At 38.8% G+C, this 20,758-nt stretch overlaps 1 protein-coding gene across 7 annotated transcripts in view; it reads right to left on the bottom strand.

Moving 5' to 3' along the window:
* mtcl1 (microtubule crosslinking factor 1) overlaps positions 1–20,758 on the bottom strand; it is a 97,664-nt gene that overhangs the window by 14,716 nt on the left and 62,190 nt on the right. For all 7 annotated transcript variants that reach the window (XR_014771626.1, XM_084731657.1, XM_084731651.1 and 4 more), the window contains 5 exons: positions 18,356–18,529; positions 12,270–12,437; positions 7,096–7,368; positions 4,519–4,851; positions 2,208–2,284 (listed from right to left, as the gene is read on the bottom strand). Coding sequence is in view for 6 of the 7 variants with exons in the window: in XM_084731657.1 (XP_084587783.1) it covers positions 2,208–2,284; positions 4,519–4,851; positions 7,096–7,368; positions 12,270–12,437; positions 18,356–18,529 (1,025 nt within the window). In the remaining variant the exon portion in view is untranslated. The remainder of the gene's footprint in view (positions 1–2,207; positions 2,285–4,518; positions 4,852–7,095; positions 7,369–12,269; positions 12,438–18,355; positions 18,530–20,758) is intronic.

Raw genomic sequence — 20,758 nt, 5'->3', positions numbered from 1 at the left:
TGATATGCACTGATGGATACACCAAGTGATGGTCATGTATTATTGCCTGATCCATTTAGAATAAAACAAGGGCGGATATTTCATTCCACGCTTGGTGGGGATAATAAACATGGCCCAGCTGCAGCTATGAGTGGGTTCGCTCATGGCGAGTGAGCAAAATGAACCGCATTATTTCCTCTCGTCACTGCTGCCAGAGGAACACTGACTAAGATTACAGCATGCATGGAAACAGTTGACAAAATAATACATTTGTGTACTTTTTTTCACTTTCCCCCTTTTGGCTTGAAAAACTCCCTAGATTTGTTGCTATGGCTATATGTAAATAGTGGGGCGGAATGATTTTGGAAAAAAATATCAAACTGCGATTATCTTGACTGAAACTGCAATTGCAATATGATTTGCATTATTAGAGGGAATGATCATTTTTATATCATTATTCTCATTACATTGAAAACACATTAAAACGATTATAGTGTGATTTTTGTGGGGGTATGTACCAAACACCAGTGTTTTTGGAAGCCTAGAATATGATGTGTAGGTCAGGACACGTCTGCAGCACAATATTTAATTTAAAATTGTATTTTGACTAATATTTTGCCATCAACAAATATTGCATCTCCTGTGATTTGAAAATTTCAGCAGGCCATATCGCAATTTCAATCAAAATTTTGATCAGTTGTTCACCCCTAATGGGTAGTGGACAAAACCAACGTGAGGCATAATGAAGGGGAGACGCAACATAACATCTATAAGTAGCACAGGTGCTTTGTTACAATACTGAATCTCACTAACTAACATTGAGTAGACACTGATGGACAACAGTGGTTATATCTGAATTTTTCTGATCAAAATTATAGCCATGGACAATACGGTGGGTGGGTGGGGGGTTGAAATCACTATTGATGTTGAGAAGGTGGTGCACAATAATGCAAAATAAAAGTAATGGATAATTCCCCTGAAATACATTAAAACTAAGGTAAAAAGCCTGCTTTGAAAATGTTGGGAGTAGAAAGTATTTTTGAAGTTGCCAGAAAATGAATAATTAAAGTACAGACACCTGAAAACAAAGTATTTGTACTTTGTTACCTCTCTGATTCCCGCTAAAAACTAAACTATGCTACCACTACTAACTATTAGATGAATTAGATTTTAGAAGTGTTTTAAGTATACGCTATATTTAGAACATTTTCACTGCTTTATCTTGCAGTCCGACAGCTTCTTCTGATGGGGAAACCACTATTATACAACTCTCTGTTGTTCAACCAGACTCCTTTAGCAAAAACAGTCATTTTACTCTGCAGAACTTTGACTTTGGCGAATCTGAACTAACCCTTTAAAACACAGACTTCACATAATAACACTAACAAACTAACTGATCGGGCAGCGGTAGACCAGCAACTCCCGCATTCTCTGAGGTAAATGGATATCAGTGGAGTCTGGTTGATTTGGAGAGAGCAATATTTGGCTTATATGATGGCGGTTTCTCATCAGAAAAGACTGTCTGCCAGCAAGGTAAAGCAGTGAAAAAAATTCTAAATATAGCATACACCTAAACTGATATTGACCTTTTTAGGTAGGCCTTTTTAAAATAAAAATAATCAAAAATTCCCCTCAAATACATTAGAACAAAAGTAACAAGTCTGTTCTGAAAATGAATAAAGTAGAAAGTTTTAGAAAGGCATTTGTGTAAAAATGTAGGAAATAAAAGTAAAAAGTTGTCAGAAAAATAAATAAGTAAAGTACAGATCCCTGACAAGTCTACATAAGTACAGTAACAAAGTATATTTGTACTCTATTACTTCCCTGCTGCAGAAAAAAAGTGAAAAAGAGTGTGCTTATGTTTTCTGAAAAAGCAACTTAATACCTTTCAATGTTTTAAAACTGTCTGAATTATTTAACAACGCAGTGAAGTGGATCACTACCTCACTATAAGAGAAACTTTCAAAGAAAAGTCACCAGGGGGAAACTTGCTGTCACTTCAAGTAACAGTTAATAGAATCAACATCTGATCTCCAGAGGGATCGATGTGTATGTATGAGCAACAAAAATGCAGCAGGACGCCGAATAATCTGCAGCCAGTGAGACCAGTTTCTCTGTGATGAATTCACTGTTGACATCTATGAAAATGCATCAGCCTTTAAAGCATAATTTGACTGTTAAAACTCTCTTTGAACTCAGTTTGACTTGAAGCTTCGTCATGAGGTTACCTGAGCAGGCTCCCTCCACCCATCTCCTCCTCTGGGTACTCAGGATCACCTTCTCTTGCCGAAATCTCATTCAGAGCCTGAAACACAACGGATACAACAATTTAATCATGTGGGAAAGAGTTCAGTGTAAGACAGCCTTTTGCAACTAAAGGTTCACGTCTGATTGTTGAAAAATTTCAGAGGAACACCTTCCAAAATAATTCTTAAAAAGTAAAAATTGCAATTAAAAAATAATAAAATAAAACATGTGAATAAATAATAAATAAACATTCTCAAATGGCAACTATAGGTTTCCAAATGAGAACAGTAACTTAAAGGGTTATAGGTTAACAGGTGTAAATAAACACCAGCCTAGTAAAGATTAAGGAAAGTAAACAGGTTCTTTAGTTCTTTTGTTTTGGATGCCTCCTGTTCTGTATTTATTATTTTACCTCCATGTTCTCTTGTTACTCTCTTCCTCTGTCAGAGGTGCAGCTGTCTCTCTCATGTCACTTGAGAATGTGGTAAACAAAATCTGTAATTTTACCTCACAGAACACAGAAGGTGCTGGTCTACCACATCCGTGATTTGTTAGTTACTTGGTGTTGTTTTTTGATGTCAGTGAATCTGAACTTTTCTTTTCAAAAAAACACCAAAGTCACACAATAACACAAACTAACAGATCGAGGCAGCGGCAGACCAGGCGAGGAGAGAGTGACATTTGGTTTGTATAACAGTGGTTTCCCATCGGACAAGGCTGTCCAACCGCAAAGTAAAGCGGTGAAAATATTTTAAATATAGTGTGCAGTCAAACTGATATTGATTTATTTGAGGTAGACCTTTTTTTAAAGTGGCTATTATCTATTTGCTGCAGGCCCACATTGCTTTGCTTCAGTACTGGTATTCCTCTGCAGGTAATACGCTGACTGTTGATACATAGCTCATGCAATTCCACTTCAAATAATGCAAACTATACCTTAGGACACATTATGGTCATTCTTTTGATGTTAATAGCTCACAGACACTAGATAATGAATTTGAGAGACTAATTTTTATGCGCTTCAGATTATAATATACTTTTTAATATAACTCCTTTAAGTCTTACTTGATGTTAATGGCTTCTGATAAATGTTTTAGGATGAAACCTCTACTTCAATATATTTTTGTTAAGCAGGTGCAATAAAATGTAATGAATATATATATTAAAAGAAGTTATCCAGGTATACTTTACACTACCACCTAACCTGCCTGGTTTGGTTAAAATGGACACCAGTGTGTCACATCAGGGCTGGTGTGAAAGCTGTCGATTGAACCCTGGTGGGGCTGAAACAACTGGACAGAGACCACTTGATCAGGTGGGACTACACCTATCTGATGAAATCATGAAATCTGTTCAGGAAGCAATCCATTAAAATCCATATATAGGCTATATATATTATGCAAAGCATTTAATAACTATTGTAAAATATATGCACATCAGCGTGAGTATTTTTCCTGACTAATAGCTCAAACGCTGTTAAAACTGTGCTTGTTAATCTGCACTTTGTCAGTTTATTAAGTGCATTAAAAAGTGTGTAACAGCAATTCCACAGTAATAAAGACCTGAATCATTTCTGTACAGTGAGCTTCCTTTTCATCTAGTCTCTACCTGTTAGTTACCATAGTCAGTGTATTAGCTACAGCACATGGTGGTCGACATGCCCCCAGTTTGGAGAAGCAGAAAGGAATACCAGCATAGAAGACTTAATAAAGATCCACATCAGTAAATCACACCATGCACCATATTGAGAATATTTTCAGCACTTAACCTTGTCGTGAGACAGCCTTTTCCAATGGGAAACTACCGTTATATAAGCTAAATATTGCTCTCTCTTGTTCAGCCAGACTCCATTAGCATGATTTTTAGCATTTTACCATGCAGAACACAGGAGTTGCTGGTGTGATCTCTCACACACTAACACAAGTAAAGTAACTGATCAAGGCAGCGGTAGACCAGCAGCTCCCGTGTTCTCTGAGGTAAAATGACTGATTTTGCCAATGGAGACCTGTTGGCGTGAAGAGAGTGATATTTGTGTAATTCAGTGGTTTCCTGTCAGAAAAGGCTGTCTGATGGCAAGATTAACTGGTGACAATATTCTAAATATAGAGTGTACTTAAACTGATATTGATTTTTTTTGGTGGCTAAATTATGTTTTGTTGCTGACCCTGTCCACAGCAGTACATTTTTTAGCTGGATGGATAAATACCTCATACAACCTCACTTCAAATAATCCGAACTGTCCCTTTAAGCCCTACATTTATTAAGTCTTGACTGATGCGCTGTATTTGTTACCTCTTTCATGCAAGGGAACCTCTTCTCACTCTCCAGTCTGGAGGGGGGCGGGACCTCCAGGCCACTGAGGGGGTCCAGAGACAGCGCGTCCAGGAACAGGTTCTCCGTTGGGCCTTTCAGCCTCATCGCAGCCCCCTGCTCCTCCAGCATGGCCTCAGAGTCAGAGTGGGAACGCGTGGGGGGGGCGGGGATAGGGGTGGATGTGCGCGGGGAGCGAGGTGACCGAGGGACGTTGCATGGACTGTCCTGAGGGGAAAACACACCCCTGTGACCTGAGCTGCCATCTTTGACGTCCATGCCCTCTCCTCGCCGGTTGTTCAGCTCCCTCTGCATCTGCACAAAGAATGACATAGAAATTTGGTTGGTAATTTGTTGTACTGATAAACTGTCTTTTCTAATGATGTTGTAATTGCTGATGGTGTGTATCAAACTGGGAATTCAGTATCATTCTTCAGTTGTCTGTGTCAAGGTCGAGGTTTTGTTTCTCAGTTTTTCAGCTTTTAGCTACAATATTTATGGTGCAATACATGAACTGTGTTTTGACCCTGCTGACAAATTTATGAAAACAAACAGATTTTTTCTGTTTAAATAAACAACGCAAAAAAACATTTTTGATACAGATCCCTTAAGAGTAAGATGTGTTTTGTGTGATTGCATTTTGTAAGATTGCGTCTTGCAAAACTGTCATTTCAACATGAATTACTCACCATCTTTCTTAACAAGAAACAGCTGCAACTGGTCTCATCAAACTAACAAGATTCTCTTTGCAAAAACAGTCATTTTAACACTGCAATCTTAACTCAAATTAATCAGAAACACAGTAAAACTCACCAGAACCATCTTGGTTCATCTTTCCACTGTTCTAACAGTCACCAGCTCCAGCTTGGTTGAAATAAACCCATAACTCACCATGTTAAAATGTGAAGAGAGGAGTGAGAGGGAGGGCGACCGTCAGAGAAGCAGCAGGGATAACTCTGTGAATTAAGGGTTTATTGCGACTAAACCAGAACCAGTGATTGTTGGAACAGTGGAAAGACGAACCAAGATGTTTTCTGTGAGTTTTGCAAAGAGAGTCAGGTCAGTTTGGTGAGAGCAATAAAGCAACTGAATTTGATCAAACAACAAGGGTTATGCTGCAGCTCAGTTTTGCCTCTGTTGGGTACAGCACTCTCCTTCAATACTGATAGGATAGTAAATAGGATCTGCATTGAAAAATATATTAATTATCCTATAATCAAGCTCTATAAAACATGCTAAACCCTTACAGTATGTTTAAATTATTCAGGGCTGGCTGTTGTCATACATAAACACCTTACTTTCCCTCAGTGTAACAAACAAACATATTGTTTTCTTCCACTGCACTCCTCGACTATGAGCCACTGAGAAATCCACCTGCACCATTCGGGGTTAAGTGCCTTGTTTAAGGCTCAGTGTTAAAGGAGAACAGCCACATCACTCATTCACTTTCACTCTGCCAGTCTGAGCGGCTCAGCTGTTGACCTGCGCTTTATCGTTTGCTGCAACATCGCTGAATAATGCATCTCCGCTTCCTGCTCTGTGTCTCTATTCAGTGGTGCATCAGCAGTTTTTTTTGTGCGTTTTTGAGCTGGTAAAAGTGAGTGTGCTCCTGTTATTATTATTCCAGTCCCTGCTTTATATTTTAATACTCTCACACTCATTTATTAACAAGTGCTTGCTCCTACCTCCTATACCCTGAACATCACACATAAGCGAGGTGAGACGCTGCAGCTCTTCTAATTAAATCTCACAAAGGACATCAATTATTCAGTAATCCTCAGTATTTTTTATCGCCTTGGGTGCTTTGTCACTGTTTCTTGTATCTACTCGAACACAAACACACTCATACACATTGCTTAACTAGAAAAGGCTTCAGATCGTTTGGTTGTGGTGTGTTTTCCTGGTTAGATCTTTAAAGTGTGTGAAGAAGCAGTTCAGTTTAATGCAATTTTCTATACAGCTACTAATTGTTTTTTATCATCCATTATTCTGTTGATTATTATTCTGTTAATTAATGTCAATAAAATGAAAAAAAAAATAGTTGGAAAAAAGCTCATTAAAAAGTCCTATGACATTAAAGGACAGTTTGGGTAAGTTAGGTTACATGAGGTACTTATATCAGTGTATTACCTACATTAGTGGCAGTCGACAGGCCACAAGTTTGGAGAAGCAGCAGGTGTGCCAGTGTAGGAAGCTAAGTAATGCACTGTTGTGGACAGCATCAGTGGTCTTAGCCATGAGAAAACCTTTTCTGATGGGAAATAGACACTATCTATGCCAAATATCACACTTTCCAAACCTAACAAACTCCATAGGCGAAATCAGTAATTTTACCTTGCAGAACACAGGAGATGCTGGTCTGCTGCTGCCTTGACTTGTTAGTTTATCTTATTTTGTACACAGAAAAATATAAATTTAGAATTTTAAATACCCAGGTATGAACCTGCCTTGACTTTCTCTTCATTTTTCTCCACCTCTTTATGTTTCCCCTCCTCTCATCCCTGCCTTCTTTCTTTTCTTCACCTATAACCCTTCTTTCCACCTCCTCCCTTCTCTCACCCTCTCCATCTTGCGGTGGAGCTCCCTCATGCTGCCGTCCCACTCCTGACGCTCACGGTCGAAGCGTTCCAGCAGCTCGGCCCTCTCGCGGCCCCACCTCTTCTCTCCGTGCTGCAGTTTCCAGCGGAGGTCCAGGGAGGTGCTGTGGCTCTCAGCCAGCAGGCGCCGGTGCTCCTCACGCTCCTGATTCAGGGCCCACTCGGGGTCTCCGACTCGTTCCCCTTCACCTCCCTGAGCTTCGCCTCGCACCTTGCCTTGTGCCTCCTCCTGCAACTGATCAAAGAGCAAAAGACACAGGAATGTTGGGTTGATCATTCATTATTATATAATTAGTATCCTGAATAGTATATAAAAAATAAAACAATGACAATAAACAAAAACAGTGAAGTCAAATGCTTACAAAGCTACAAAATAAAACAGTTGTGTCAAAGCAGAATAAATGATAAGTTAATAATTAATAAGTTCGGCTACAAAGAGTCTCTCACATTAAAACAATTACAAAAATAAAGTTTGATCATCTTCAACATCTTGAATCAACCATCATTGCAGATGAAAATCTATGACATAATTTAGGCAGAAATCATGTTTATGGAGGAGGTAATACACTAGAATTTATTTATGATATATTCTGCCACATTCATCAACTTCCCTTCTCATTTTCTGACAAAAAAATGACCAGTGCGTAGGATCGAGTGGCATCTAGTAGTCAGCTTGCAGAACCACCTTGTCTGACCCTCCCCTTCCAAGTATGCAGGAGAACCTCAGGGTACAGCAAATCTCACACAAACTTTCAGGTGATTATACACTAATGAAAACATAAATATTACATTCCAGTTATATTTTGCCTATAAATCCTCCTAAATCACACTGGTCCTATAAAATTCCCCCAATCTAAAGATACACAGGGTTCACTGGACAGGAAGGATATGCAAAAATGTAATCTGAAAAGCAACCAGTAACTAAATCTGTCAGACAAATGCAGTGGAGAAAAAAGTACAATATTTGCCTCTGACATGTAGAGGAGTCTAAACATTAAGTTTCATCAAATACAACACAGACCTCTGCGTTGTTTTAATGCAGAGCTGTTTTCAGTGAACTACGTGAAGGAATCACACAGTTTTTGTTCTGCAGTCAACAGGGACACACAGTTCAGACTTGAGTGAAGGCTGCCCTCCCAAATTTATATTTCAGACTACTCGCTTGTAGAGGACGTGAACCGAGGATTCAGATGTACTGCAAAAATCTTCAAAGCTGCAGAGCGACAGAGTGAAGCCACTCTGGAAGCTTCTCTTTTCTGGGCAGAACAGAGCTTTGTAATCTTCAGACAGGCTTTGATCCCTCAACATAATGGTACAAACCAGAGTCTGCGGCACTGGAGCTGTGTGAAGAACGAGTCAAGGCTGTCTTCAAACATCAGCTTACATAACTCCCATTCAAAAATGTTTGTCTCACAGACTTTTATATTGGGTTTTAAAACTGTCTTATTACACTCTGTAGAGGATAACATGTACAGTAATAAGAGCCAAGATGTGAGACATTATAAATATAGACGGTTATTTAGGAGGCTTGATGCTGTGCCAGTGACCAAACCAGAGGAAGAAACATGAGCCGCCTTGAGCAATGATATTAATATCTGCTAACAGTGTCTCAAAAAATAATTACTACTTACAGGCAGTGGCCGCTTTATTATGTATACTTGTGTGGAGTTTTTGCTGCTAAATCATGCACCTTTACTTACCGACAATGTTAATTTTATCCATGTATTATTCTTTATTGCTACATCGGAGTTTTCTTGATGATTTTACTCTCGCCTCTCTAATTGTATGCCTGTACTGCGACACCATTGTAAATGGCTGTTCTCCCCGAATTAATTTTCCAAGGATTTAAATTAATAAATGATGAAATGATGATGACAATCTGTTGGTTTGATTGTTTGTTTTCTAGGGTTAGTGGAGATTTACCAAAGTCACTCAATAACACGAACAAACTCACAGATCAGCAACTCATATGTCCTTTACAGAGAGTGATATGTGGCTTGTATGACAACAGGTTTCCTCTTAGAAAAGGTTGTCTGATGACAAAGTAGAACAGTGAAAATATTGTAAATATAGTTTACGCGTAAACTGATATTGATTTTTTTAGCCCCTAAATTGGGGATTAGCCAATCGCCATATATGGATAAGTACCTCAACTCCACTTAAAAAAATCCAAACAATAACTGTAAGGTTAGGGAAAGATCTTGGTGAAGGTTAATACAAAGACGAACATCAAAGGGGGGAAACTTCTAATGTGAATGTAATTCAAGGTACTGGGCTGGAGGTTCAGTCTCGAGCTTCAGAATACAAATGTGTGATAAAATATTGTACAGTTTCAACCCATCTGAGCAAATTTCATTCCACACGATGAAGGCCAGTAGGTGAACTCTGAGTTTGCAGTATTTTATCACAAACATGTTAATTCAAGAAGGGTTTGTCCATGCATTTATGGCAGAGCTGCATTAGACTGTTCATGTGTACCTAATAAAGTGACCACTGAGTGTATATCCACATATAAATACACAGGTGAGAGTAATTTCCAGCTCTGCTCTGCTCTGCTGGGCTGTGTAATAATCACTAATATAAAAAATACAGCAGTTCAGGGGCATATTTCTAAAGTCTTAATCAGGAGGAAGCACAGGAGCAAGAAAAGTATTCAACACGGTGTTATCTGAGGAAACTAAGCAAATTAGTTCTGGTTAAGGTCCACTGTGACCTCTGTTCTGTGGAAGGATATGAACCATGTACAAGATGTAAAGATTAAAAGCATGAGAGTTAAAAGATCCTTCTATAACTCAAACTGCTTAATTGGTTCCCAAAGCTGTAGTTCATCAGAAAAAGCTGAGATAAGACAGCAAACTGCGGTTTTAAATTTTATCTTTCCACACGGCGGTCAAGAGCCAATATGTTCAATATCCTCAACCTGGTTATGAGTTTTGTTTTTTCCACCTTGTTGGCTACCTGTCCTGATTGTGCTCTGCCTCTCAAAGGGAAAGAAAATCTGGAGTTCAAATCAGACACAGCAGACAATAAGGCCCCGACTGTGATGTCCATCTGTACCGCAGAACAACACGGATTCAATATCCCTCTGTGCCACACTGACGTATCTCTCCTGGAAAATCACTTCTCGCTGAAAACTTGATCTTTTCGTCTGCCGTGAAATTGCAATCCAAAATAGCATGTGTAAGGCAGTAGGAGTCAGGATACTGTGCCTTAAACAACAGATACCATCTTGTAATGATGTCCACTGCCTATATAATGAGGTTGGTCCTGTGGACGGTAATGTGCAGAGCTAACACCTCTGCCCCCCGACACATTTGATCCCCAGAACGCTGAGATGAACAAGCAACACATGCAACTGCACCAGTTTTCACTAAGACGGCCTAAATTTTCTGCAAATCAGTCCTTGATTATGTTTGGCTGAGCTATATTTAAATCAGCTGTAAAATACTCAATAACCATACACTTGTATTACTGGGCAAGTGGTAAAAAAGGCATTAAACTGTTTTTATAATCAGCAAGTAAGCAAGTACATTTTTTATGCAGCCTCTCAAACATGGAGATTCACTGCTTTTCTCAATTATTATCATACTACAGTGAATATCTTTGGATTTCTAAGTGACAAAACAAGACATTTAAAGACATCACCATGGACTTTCAGAAAGTGGGCTGGACATTTTTCACTATTCTGACATTTTATAGACATGATATACCTAGACTAAACATTACAAATAACTTGAATCTTTGCTGGTATTTAATAACAACTTATTAGACAGTTTGTACAGGGCCAAGTCAAAACTGACTTTGGGCCCTTTTTTTGAGGGTGAAAACGTTAACGCTGAATCCTGCCGTGCTAAAGAAAATGTTTCAAAATGTTAGATTTTGTTGGAAATTTTGATTTACTAGATGGGCTAAGCATGGATGAATGGCTTAAGTGACAAAAAGTCTAGCAACAAATCTGGGACTGTTAAGCAAAGTATGCTGCCATTTAATGAATGCACAAAAAACTACAAAGATGCTGGTGAAAGAAAAAACAAAGATACACTACTTTGATTTATGTTTAAGCAGCCAGGGAACCCACTATGTCCTGACGTGTCATTGGAGAAATAGGCTACTTCACGTTGCTGCCGCCCAATTCACTGAACTTTTATCACCAACAATAGTACACTTCAATCTATACTAAGTTAATAATGTAACTTTAGCTAGCTTGCAGGTAGGAATAACAATTACATTGTGATAACCTTCCGGATTTTTAAGTCCTGTCTCACAATTTTATAAATTGCTGTGTAGCATTTTGGCATTTGTTAATACTTCAGACTCCTGGATTTGTTACTAATTTCATCATCTTAGCCCCTTGCCTTTATTAATGGTGAATCTTTTTTTTTTGCTGTTTTTTGGTGTGAACAACCAGAAAACCTTAAAAAAAGTGTTTTTTCTTGGGTGCTTTAGTGACCACCAGTGTTGTAAATTCTCATTTGTGAAAAAACAAAGAACCCTTCACTGTAATAACAAATTTAAATATTTTTGATACCGACACAAAAGTCATCTGTTAGCAGCCTCTGAACAAAACGACTTCTATGCGCTTTCATAGCAGCTTTTCATACACATCAGTTGAGATGAAGAATCTATAAAGTCTTTACACTCCCATTAGGAATATAAGAGAGCGCTTTAACAGCTGTTTTGAGTTCAGTAAGAAATGCTTAGAGGCACATCAAACAATTAGGCACAGTGTTGAATTAATTAGTTTGCACAACGATGAATATAGCCATTACATAATGCCAAACAAGTGATTCATCATGTTTTGTCTTATTGGAAGCTGTCCTTCTTTTTTTAATTTAATTTTTGAGGGTGATCATAAATTGGATTCTGTCCATTTGTTTGTCAGTTGTGATATGGATTAAGACACGACTCTGGCCTATTATTCATTTCCATTTCAAAATGACACTGACTGGCTCAGGTCAAAAATTAGAAAAAGATTTGTTGTTTTCGACTTGTTACCACTTTGCCCTGTGTGCGATTTCATCCGTGGAGAAGTCAACATGTTTACTGTCATGTGGCTGCTTACTGAATGCAACGCTAGTGTTCTACACCAGATTGTGTCCTGTCCCTTTAAGGTGGGCGCTGAGACGCCATCTGTACCTGGGCAACCTGGCACTTCATCTCTGCCCACTTGACCTCCCAGGCGGCTTTGTCATTGGCGTAGGACTGCTGCAGTTGGCATCGCCGTGTCTCCTCCTCCTGCAGCTCCTCCCGAAACTCCTCCAGTAGCGTCCGCAGGGCCTGCAGCACCTGCCGGTTCTCCCCAAACTGCACGGAGGAAATTAAGACCGAAAAAAAAAAACCAAAAAAAAAACTAGAGGTTAATGAAGACACACATGAACAAGTTCAGCAAGTTCTTTCCTTATCTCAGTGTCTCTTGTTTTTATCAGTGTCCTTTGTTTCTCTTTAAAGCACTTTGGGACGAACCTGCTTTGTAAGAGCTTTATAAATCAATTTGACTTGATCTTCTCCTTCCTGTTTCCCATCTGCCTCCTTGTCCTATTTTTTAAATCCTTGTTCTTACATCTATTCTTTTTTGACTCCTGACATTCAAAAACAAAAATATAAACACATGGACAGGTCTAAATATCTCTACTATCTGATGAACTGAAATGAACTGAAATTTCTTAGGAACCTCCGAACCTCAGTAACTGAAGAGATATTTCAGAGTTTTTGAAGTGAAGTTGTATGAAAACGCAAATTAGACTTTAAACGTAAGCTATATTTAGAATATTTTCATTGCTTAATACTTTCTGTCACACAGCCTTTTCTGACAGGAAGCCACCATTATATAAGCCAAATATCGCTCTCTGTAAGGCAACCAGACACCTTTAGCAAAAACAGTCATTTTGCCTTGCAGAGCAGGGGAGTTTCTGGTCTACTGCTAAAATTAATGATTTTGGAGGCTTTTGAGAGAGCAGTATTTGGCTTATTTAACAGTTTTTCCCATTGGAAAAGGCTGTCTGATGGCAAAGTAAAGCGGAAAAAAATACTCTAAATATAGCTTGTGCATGAGGGATGCACCTGAGTCTGAACACATTATTCAGGAAATAATGGTATGAAAACAGATATTTCTTCAGCTCAAATTTGCTCATTACTATCCAGAAAAAGTGAGCTTCAGCGTTACCTCGGCACTGTTAGAAAAGGCTGCATCTACCTTAATCAGTCACTGCTTTAGTGCACCAAAATTATTTGCTTCAATTTTCATATACATAAATCTATCATTTGATTTATAAAACATTATATTTGGTTTGTCAGTCATCCAGGTCACGGTATTCGTAGCAAGGATTGTCATAGGCAACTGGACTTGATAGAGTTCTTGAAGACGTTTCGCCTCTCATCCAAGAAGCTTCTTCAGTTTTTATATTTGGTTTCTTATTGCTCAATTAGAGGGAGGTGATGGTGATCTTCAGACAGCTTATAAAACTTAGCTTAGAGAGAGAGACAGCTGAAAAGTTCAATATGAGAAATGTAAATATATTTTACAATTAATTATATGCCAATATCATATGATTTTGATGCTTTGGTGACACAACAATTTCATTAATAGTGAGTATTTGGTTAGATGTGAACAGGAACAGTATAAACTATGCCCACTTCTGGTCTTCTATCCAAATACAGACACAGAGACAGATACTTTTGATGGTTGAGTCAATACAGATACAAATCAAAATAAGTATTTCATACAACCTCACTTCAAATACTCCAAATCATCCCTTTTAAGCCGCAACAAAAACCTTTTGGTGATTTACTTTAGTGCAATTGTGACGCAGGGGGATTGGGGAAGTTTAGACAGTTTTAAGATCTGCATTTGGGTTTATAATAGCTTCAGGCTATATGAGCTGTGACATCGTCTGGGTCACAGTGAAGAGAACAGCATGTTATTCCTGAAATGTCGGCTCAGAGAGGTGTGTGGAGAGCTGTTTGCCTCTGGTGGTCCTGCTGTAGAGAGTCTTCAGGTCTTGGCAGGAGGCAGTGAAGCACAAAGGAGTCTGTGAGTAAAACATCACCTAGAGGTACCACTACAGTGCCATACTCTGCCAGCCTCAGCTGAGAACACAATACGAGCTCAGGTGTTAAAAGGCCAATACACTTCAATACAGTCTAAGTATAACCAGGAAAAAAAAAAAAACAGGAACTCACACGAGAACAACCCCTATAGACCTTATTATTCTCACTTTTTGACAGTTGTGTATCTAAACACACATAAAACATTTTTCATTCAGTGGATTCCCTGATGACAATATATTTGAAGAAAATATCCACAAAATTCCCAAAGACACACTTTTAAGAAAATATATCTAGCAGGCCTGCCTGCGACCGGCTTGCCACCAATAGTGTAGCTTTGTAGGTAGATAGCTAATGAGCTAATTCACTTATTTCATAGGGAAAATTCAGCACTTTTCATGAGGATGTCCAGTCAGTGTTGATTGTAAATGTAGTAAGTTGAATCACTTACATTCTCAGTGCTGCTGTATTTACAGCATGGTACAGCACAATGCATCATGGTACATGTAGGCAGTGCCTACATGTACCATGATGCATTGTGGGTGAGCTTGTGTCTCCCACGCCAAGTTACCTTGTTATCACAATCCTAGCATATACCTACTACTTTGTTGTCCAAAACATAGAATTAGGTTGCAAAAGCACTCATCTAGAACACCTCCTGGTTACCCAGAGGCCGAGACTACAAATCCTAGATGAAATAACCTGTAGTTGTTCCTTAACACCAATGACATCACAGTGACATCACTGGAGGCAGGAAAAACAACAGATTTTGCAGCAGGAAGAATCAACTTTCTCTGTTAATATAGCAGCACTGGCTGACTGCATTTGCTACCATTTACTATATAACTTCAGTTTTCTGTCTAAACACACATTGCTGCCATTTGACAGCAAGGTAAAGTAGTGAAAATATTCTAAATATAGTAAACACTTAAACTGATATATTATTTTAGGTGTACCATTGTTAGGTGGCTAAAATCTGCTGCTGACCCTGTCCACAGCAGTTCATTGCTTAATTTCCTACACTGGTACTCTTCTCCAGAGTGTGAGTGTGCTGACATCCATCTACTGCAGGTAATACACTGACTGTAGATAAGTGCCTCATATAACCCCACTTCAAATAATCCGAACTATCTTTTTAAGCTTTTTTTTTTCTTTCCCTATGGGAAATTCATCCTTTGCAGTTGCTTAGGAGCAGTGGTCAGCGTCCAGGAGCTTTGCCAAGATGGACTAAGTACTTTTAATAATTCACATGCATGTCTGTTGATTTGGGAGGAAACTGTTAACTTTGACACAGAAAGGCCCCAGTCAGGCTCAAACTAAGGGCTCTTGATGCACCACCCAACTAAAACATTTAATATAAAACTTAATTAAATTGCGCCTTTGCAAGTGTCCATATATTTCAAGCTGATTTGCGTTTCTAATCACTTAACCGTTTGTAGTAACACTAGTTTTACATATTACCAAGAAGAATTCCCTGCACTACATTAGAAGAATGTTCACAACCACTGTGTAAAAATATCTCATCATCTCATCTACAGTATTTACAATATTTATATATACTTAAGCACTTCAGCAGTACCAGACGTTAAGAGCTCCAGAGGGAATGAATCAGGATTTTTCCTCACCAGCCTGCCAAACAAATTATGTTCAAGTCTTCACTGAAAACTTAAAGTGACCTCTTTTGGGCTTAATATATATTATCTGACTTTGGCTGCAGGAATTATCATCTGTGCTCTGTTCTACTGTAGTAGCCATATGTGCAAATGCTTACTAAGGCAAGTCCGCATTTCTGCTCTCGTGCATAAACCTTAATATAGTCCACTCTGCACACTTGTTAAAACTGAAAAACTGCTCACAGAGTAAAGCATCAGATCACTGTACAAACCATTTTTTATGATGTTGTGGAAAAATCAAAACACAAGACAAAGTAGAGCACTTAGGGCTGCTTAATAATGCATCTGACCCAAAATGCTTACGTACTTTCTTTACTTCTACAGAGGGGCAAAGCGGTCGACAGACGTGCTGAAAGTGGATCTCGCCACACGCCATGCCATGTCTGAGTAAAAATGTCCTCCTCTGGAACATTCAGCAGCCCGAAGAACACAGCTCCTTTTGTCTCCTTTGCATGTAGCTGAGAGTCAATGTTGTTGTTTGAACAATGAGCCCAAAAACTGGGTGTACTCAAAATAATTACTGCCTCTAACTTGTTATCTAGGCCAAAATTCTTGTCTGCATAATGTGCCAAACAGCTCCAATGATCGACTGCCAAACATTCATTTGAACACAATGAAAGTGAATGAGAAAAATAATGAAAGGATAAATGTCCAAACTCTCACTACACCCATTTACGAGAGAAAATAGAAGTTCCTACTACTTAATGTCTTTACAGTTATTTTGTTCATTATCTGTATGTATTTATATCTGTATATACAGTATCTGACCTGACTGTACATCTTTTTTTTGTACATGCAGTATTCTTTCTTGTCACTATTACTGAAGTCTTTCTATTGTATTTTACTATTTTGTTCTATTTTTTAAAATGTTTCTTGTCTATTTAAACATTTTGTATGTGTAATATGGATCATTGTATTATAAAATGACAATTAAGTTCAATAATAATCCTTGAACATTGTTAGCTACCATGACATTACTGTTAATACTTTAAAGGTCACTTTAAAGTGAGTAAGAGTTACAGGGATTTATTGTCAGAATATGGAATAAACAGAATATAATACTCATAAATATGTCTTCATTAATGGATAATCACCTGAAAATAAGAATTGTTGTATTTTCATTACCTTAGAATTAGTCTTTTGTATCTACAGTGGGAGCAGGTCCTCTTTTAAGGAGGCCGCCATGTTGCTCTGCCATGTTTCTATAGTAACCAAAACGGACAAACCAAACACTAAGGTAAAGAGGGCCTTTTGCAGCTTTTTGCGAGTTACATGCTGGGAAGGGGAGGGTGAGACGAGCTGGTGACAGTCAAACTCACCGCTAGATGCTACTAAGGCCTACACATTGGTCCTTTAATATTTAAACAAATATAAAATTTGATGGTGTCTGACGGTTGTCCTTTAAATGAAGATCTACATGAAGATGTTCAAGCGTTGTGAGCCTGGGATGCCTGAGACTCCATCTCCATAATTTAAAAAAAACAAACAAAACAAAAAACAAAAACAAAAACAAAACAGAGGTAGATAGCCACTCAAGGTGTAGTTTTCTAATTCAGTCAAATCTGTGAATCTGTAAATGGTTCTGATGTGAACTAATGCACATGCTGGTCTCACATATCCAGGGGTACTGGACTGGCCAGATTTGTAAAAAATGATTTGAATTGAATGATATTGTAGATTTGTATGACAGTTCAATATGAGTTTTGGGAGGATGAGGCATTATACCAGAGGGACCTGCTGACAGGATGCAATTGGATAGACCTACAACCAATCAGAGCAGCAAAACGTGTGACAACTGACTAATAAACCTGCACCATCAACACTTCTGGTCAGTCATTGTATAGAAACCACCCCATATAATATAAATGGCTGTGACTGGCCCAACCGGATCCAAGACTGGTGGAAATCTGTCTGAATGGAAGGGAGGCAGACGTATCTGCCAGAGCAAATGAAACGTTTGACAGATAGGTCTGTTTTCCAGGCTGGGGAATACCATCCGTACCGTAATGCTCTCAGTGTGCCTCACTATATCTAATTTATCTAAAAAAAAATACCTCTGTGCCATCAAATACCTTATAAATGCAAAGAATTTTGGAAGGATGTTTCTTGAGCAGTAGCAGCACTCACAGGGAGCAGGCTGGACTATAAACTAGACTAGTTCAGGAAATTACAACTTAAGTTACAATTCAGACCTGCATCACATGCCAGCAATATAAATGGAAGAATATGTCATTTCCAAAGCACAATGAAATTAAATTTGTTTAATAACGTGCTGATGTCAGGCAGCTAGAAAGCTGTGCGCAGGTTTTTAAAAGACTACGGACCTTCTTACCTCCACTGTGTTTTATTTTTCACCAGAAGCTAAGGTTAATATGAGTTTATCTGCCTGAAGGTTTCTTGATCAAAACATGGCTGATGAACTTGAACTTACTGATGTTAAATAATGTTTTTGTCATCATAAAATTCAGCTAAAACCCAGAGGGGGATGTGTGAGTGTGTGCGTACCTGTCTTTGATGCTGCAGGTGTCGATCAGGTGACGGCAGCGGGATGATGGGCCTGGTGTCAGGAACGTCCCCCGGGGTTTGTGGTAAACACAGTCTGCTGTCGTCTCGATCCGACTCCCCCTCCGCCTGCTCCATTATCACTCCCAACTCTGGGATGCCCTCCAACTTCTCAAACTGGAACAGATGATAGAGCCACGAAAAGCCTGCGTTTTAATTCATGCACTCATTTCTCTGTTCCAACACATTCTGTTTCAGGCTCACAGTCGCTGAGCCTTTCCCAGCATGCAATGAGAAAGAAGGCAGAGAAACACCCTGGATGAATCTCCAGGCGTCTGCCATCACAGGGATAATAATACACACAAACAACCTGTCACATTCACATGCATACCTGTGGACAATTACAGTCAAACACAGATTTAGTTTGGGTGTTTTTGGCTAAGTCTGGATGCAAAAATTATTTTCACCAGTTCCAACAGTAGAGCTGGTGATGTTTTCACCTTGAATCAGTGAAGGTCGAACCATGCTGGTACGTCCATGTGCTCCAGCATGTTTGGACCCTTTATTCAAGTCTTTTCTCTAGCAATTATGATCATTATTGATTAGGAGATACCACAGGTTCTGGCAGGTGGGTCAAGTGACAAAGCAGCATTTAACTTACAGAGACATTTAGTCCAATAGTCAATCTTCTACCTTCCTCCTTCTCTGTCACTTTCCCGCTCTGTCTCTCAAACACACACACATGCTGGCTGAAGCGGTGCACAGAGCAACCAGCGCATCTAGTGCACACTTTCAGCTCAGCAGGTTGGTGCTCAAATTGCATCTAAACAGGTTAAATCCTGGAACTGTGGACTCTTCTTTTCCTACACTGTGCAGCCAAAGATGAGACAGTATAGATGCATTTAGGCTGCTGTTTTGTTAAAAGTCAGTTTTAAGATGTGAAGAATGCATGGTGTGCATGTGAGAGAGAAAGGAAAAAGAGGGACACAGAGTTCACGCCTTTAATGGAGGGGTACTTGTTTTGCTGCTATTCAACACTGAAGAAAACTGTTGGGAACAATTCGTCTTTTTATTTAATAGCCTACATCTTCCCACCACTGTGCGCGGGTGAGAAACAGTGCACTCAGCGCGATCCTGACAATTGTGCTACTATAATGCATAAAGTCAGGTGGTGTGGACTGATTCTTATAATGGGTTAGGTGGGTGTGGATCTTTAAAAACCCCGATTGGTTGCATCACTAGACTCTACTATTTTCTTCTAACTGGATCCTCTGCTGACACTTATACGCTGCTCCTTATTTGTCTTAAGAGAGATGCTGTGGTAGGCGAGTAAAGCCACACATATTTGACATGAGATAAAAGTCTGCAGAGAAGAGAATTATATTTACAATCACTTTCTTTCCCAAACATAATCACGCCTTCATATGATAAAGAGCTAGATATATGGGGATCTTGATGCTACACACTTTAGATGGTTTGTACCATCTGAGATAAATATCAGGCGATGCTTTTATAACTCAATTGTAGGTTGGCCCTCTCGGTCGCTAGTATAGATTTATGAAGCCCTTCCAGGAAAACGGCCAATATATCTTGCATCTTATCTATAGTATAGACAAACTCACTGATTTACTCACTGATCTAAAGAGTATCTCTTTCTGGAGGTTTCCCAAACAGAGCTCTGATAGAATAAACTTAAACTTAATAATACTTTTCCACCATTTAATTGTATCCTTACCTTTTATTTGTAGTTGTATAAGTTTTAATGTCAAGTAATAGTTGGTTGAATTTAAACTTTAATTATCCTGTGTACATTGTCCTGTGTAATCTATAAAACAATACTGGACAAGCTTCCAGCCCACCTCAGTACTCTTTCTGCGTCAGCTCTGGTAGTTACCAGCTAAGTGGATGCTTTTTAATGTACCCCGGGTTTTAACTGATGTGGGGGAAACTGCATTTTCCTGCTGCCATGGGCATGGAGCAATCCACAAAAAGATCTCAAATTAGTCATATTTGAATCCATTGATGAATCTAAGAGCATCATAAAGAATATGCTGATGGAGACGTGTGCTTATTTTTCTTGAGAGGCCACCATGTTCAAAAAGTTGTTGTTCTTTTATTGTGGATTTTTGTTTAATATGTTTTATTAGTTGCATTTTGATATGTTGTGATTGGTTGATACCTTGGCCAGGTCTCTCTCATAAAAGAGATATTCACTTTCTGATTAAAGGTAAAATAAATAAAAAAAACAGAAACAGAACAGAACTCATTGCAAACAAGAGGGAACTGCTCTTATTAGATCATCTTTAAAGGCCTATAAAGATTGAGTGAATAAGGTAAATTTGTTCTCGGCAGCTTTTACCCTATTTATGTGTATGTTTTAATGATTTCTGATTTCTCTGTCATTAG

This window comes from Lutjanus erythropterus, chromosome 12, assembly GCF_056507025.1.
Source record: "Lutjanus erythropterus isolate fLutEry1 chromosome 12, fLutEry1.hap2, whole genome shotgun sequence".
Lineage (NCBI taxonomy): Eukaryota > Metazoa > Chordata > Actinopteri > Lutjaniformes > Lutjanidae > Lutjanus > Lutjanus erythropterus.
The sequence above is the reverse complement of the archived record's forward strand: the minus strand, read 5'-3'. Positions and strand labels throughout refer to the sequence as shown.